This window comes from Lactuca sativa, chromosome 2 (assembly GCF_002870075.4).
Source record: "Lactuca sativa cultivar Salinas chromosome 2, Lsat_Salinas_v11, whole genome shotgun sequence".
Classification (NCBI taxonomy): Eukaryota; Viridiplantae; Streptophyta; class Magnoliopsida; order Asterales; family Asteraceae; genus Lactuca; species Lactuca sativa.
In genome coordinates, this window is record NC_056624.2 from 165,960,651 (window position 1) to 165,963,585 (window position 2,935).

General features: G+C 33.5%; 1 protein-coding gene across 1 annotated transcript; it reads right to left on the reverse strand.

Moving 5' to 3' along the window:
* Nucleotides 1-269: 269 nt before the first annotated feature.
* On the reverse strand, nucleotides 270-2,587 carry LOC111913351 (NAC domain-containing protein 37). Its single transcript, XM_023909072.2, has 3 exons — nucleotides 2,365-2,587; nucleotides 1,749-2,020; nucleotides 270-1,032 (listed from the first exon to the last, which is right to left on the reverse strand). The coding sequence occupies exons 1-3, from the start codon at nucleotides 2,534-2,536 to the stop codon at nucleotides 400-402; spliced, it is 1,077 nt and encodes a 358-aa protein (XP_023764840.1). The 5' UTR covers nucleotides 2,537-2,587; the 3' UTR covers nucleotides 270-399.
* Between the last annotated feature and the right edge of the window lie 348 nt (nucleotides 2,588-2,935).

Genomic DNA, 2,935 nt, shown 5'->3' on the forward strand with positions numbered 1-2,935 from the left:
TTTCTTTTAACTCCTCTCTATTTGGGTTATTTAAATAATTGAAATTTATTTATTACATAACATATTTATGTATTGTACGATTAGCATGGTGGACATAGGTGCATTTAAGGTATAATTTTAGGAGTAGGTTAGATTTGTGTTTAAAAAAAAAAAAAAAAAAAAAAAACTTAGCATCAAGAATATATTAATAGAAACGTCTATACGTACTAATTTCTCAAACGTGGATTTTAGTTTTCTATAGCAAGCCCTATAAATTCTTCAGTCCCATATATAAAATATACACGCATTATTATATAGATTATGCGAAATCATACACATTTATCCAACTGAGATGTATATATTAACGTGTATATATATAATTCTCCAGCTGCATGCATCTCTATGTGTGCTTCTTCAAGTTCATAATTTATCAAATATGCAAATTCCAATATCAAAATGATCTGAGCTAGTTGAACCCAATAATCCATTCAACTTTCTTCTAATTCCTCCTCCACTGCCCCCACCACCACCATCTTCGGTATCACCTTGTAAGAATAAAAAATTTAAGTCGGAACCATTGTTCCCTTCTAAGCTCGCAGAAAACCCTTCTCCAACACATCTGATATTCTCCTCTTGGCTCAGTTGAGAAGCTACAAACTTATCAAGGTCCCTCCAATCCCTCACTTCATTCGTATCATTATTGTCATTGTTGTTTGTGTTTCTTCCAATGTTTTGGTCGTCTTCTTGATTATGTTCGGATATCAAGCTAATAGGCCTCTTCATTGAAAGGATAGATGGGATTTGGAGCTGAGGGAGCTCCATAAACTGATCACAATGCCCAAAGTTCAAATTCTCAGCTGCTTCCAGCTCTTGCTTGCACATGAAGCTTTGTGTCAAAAGAAAATTTGAAGGCTGATTTGTGATACAATTATCCATGGTTGATGTTATGCAGCTTGATTCGTCATAGAAATAGTTGGGTTCCCATCCTTTGGTTGTTCTTGATTGTCCTGTGGCACGTTTCTTGAATGCTCGACAAACCACCCATCCTTCTTCCTGCACATCATGCATCCCATATATACATGAGATAAATTCGGATTTATTTGTTAGATTTCTTTATCATACATTATAGTTAGAAATGAACTAAATGTGATATATATCTGAAATTGAATTCAAAATGATTGTAAATTATCAAGTTTAATGTTTAATGCACTTTTTAGCCTCAGAGATCTTTTCATGAAAGTCAAACGCTTGCTTTACCACAGAAACACACTCAAAGATTTGACACCAAAAAGAAATGGGCAATAGTCATGCACAAACAAACACACACTCATAGACTCTAAGATAGTGGAGAGCATGCATGAAAAAAGATGATTGAAACCCCCAAAAAAGTTTACAGTTTATAAATTAATTAAGGATAATAAGTATTACAAGTGGGCATTGAACATTAGGATTAAGGGATCGAGAGTTATTGACTTTAATTAGCCATGTTCATATGGCATCCAGGATTCGACTAATACAGAAGAAGCCCGGATTTATTATATATGACCCGAAAAACTAACCACAAGATACGAAGAAAAATTCAAATATGAGAGTATGTATGAAAGAGAACGATTACAAGGAATTGATTTCATATGTAGGAATTATAAATATCAGCTTATTAAATCTAATTAATCATGTTCAGTAGAGCATGAGATTCAATAACAAGAATAACCTTGGAAAAGAACCAAGAACGATCCTTTTTGTAAATTCAAGGGATACTAACAGCTTACCTTAGGAGGGCCATTTTCTTCGGATTCAAGTCTGTATTCGTGCATGATCCAGTCAGTTTTCTGGCCATTTGGTGCCCTTCCTTTGTAGAAAACCAGGGTTTTCCTCATTCCTATGAGCCTAAGTTTTTCATATACAGCTTTGTCTCTCCCTGTAGCCTTCCAAAACCCTGCCACGGTTGCCCTATTCGTTCTTGTCCCCGTTGGATACTTTTTATCCTTGTAACTGAAGAAATACCACTCATTTTGCTCCTCGTGTCCGATCCGACATTTCTCTGGAAAAGAACACAAATCTACGTCAGAATTACAAGACCATTTTCATTGCTCGAAAAAAAATTAACTGAAGATGAAAACACAGTAACAATTCAAGTGCGTTAGTTGATCTATAATGGGTTAGCCAAAGTTTGAAAGCACTTGAAGGCTTTGAAATTTGAACCAAGAACGCTTACCCTAGCTAATAAGGATCAAGAAAAAAGATCTAAGCTACAGACAGATCCGGTACTGTTATGCACTAAACATTAATATATAGCCAAGTGTAAGAATTAAACTTGGAACGTGATCCGGGTCGACCAAGAAAAAAGTGTCAAGAAAATGAACACTAACGGGCTATTGATATTACCTATGAGATCCCAAGGTTCAATTCTGTAAAGATCGACATCCCTAATAACATCGAGATCGATCTTCTGCGATACAACTTTCTTTCTTAGATAGTATCCAACAAGTTCTTCATCAGTTGGATGAAAACGAAACCCTGGAGGGACACATGATGATTGGTGATCCATTGTGTCCATGATGGTGAGCCAACTTGTACTCTAATGTAAAACTGCTTGAGTTACTTTGCATTCACCACCTTCCCTTTTATTGATGGTTTATACATCTCTCTCGATATATATATATATATATATATATATATATATATATATATATATATATATATATATATATATATATATATATATATATATATATATATATATATATATATAGGTTCAAATATTTTTCATATCTATTGTGTGATATAATGCACCAATAGAAATTTAGTATTAATTATATGTATATTAAATGATATCCATACTTATAACTCATTTTTATGGAAACTAATTAAATCCATCATTAATGTCAACAATAATATTCTTTCAGAATGAATTCATTTCTAGAAGAATAAGAGTGTATTCCAGCAGAATGAGAGT

Excerpts from the sequence above, each read along its gene's own strand:
- LOC111913351 (XM_023909072.2), bottom strand. The coding sequence starts at position 2,536 with ATGGACACAATGGATCACCAATCATCATGTGTCCCTCCAGGGTTTCGT. Across the intron at positions 2,021-2,364 it reads TGAACCTTGGGATCTCATAG|AGAAATGTCGGATCGGACAC; the intron begins GTAATATCAATA and ends GTTCTTTTCCAG. Across the intron at positions 1,033-1,748 it reads AAGAAAATGGCCCTCCTAAG|GAAGAAGGATGGGTGGTTTG; the intron begins GTAAGCTGTTAG and ends CATGATGTGCAG.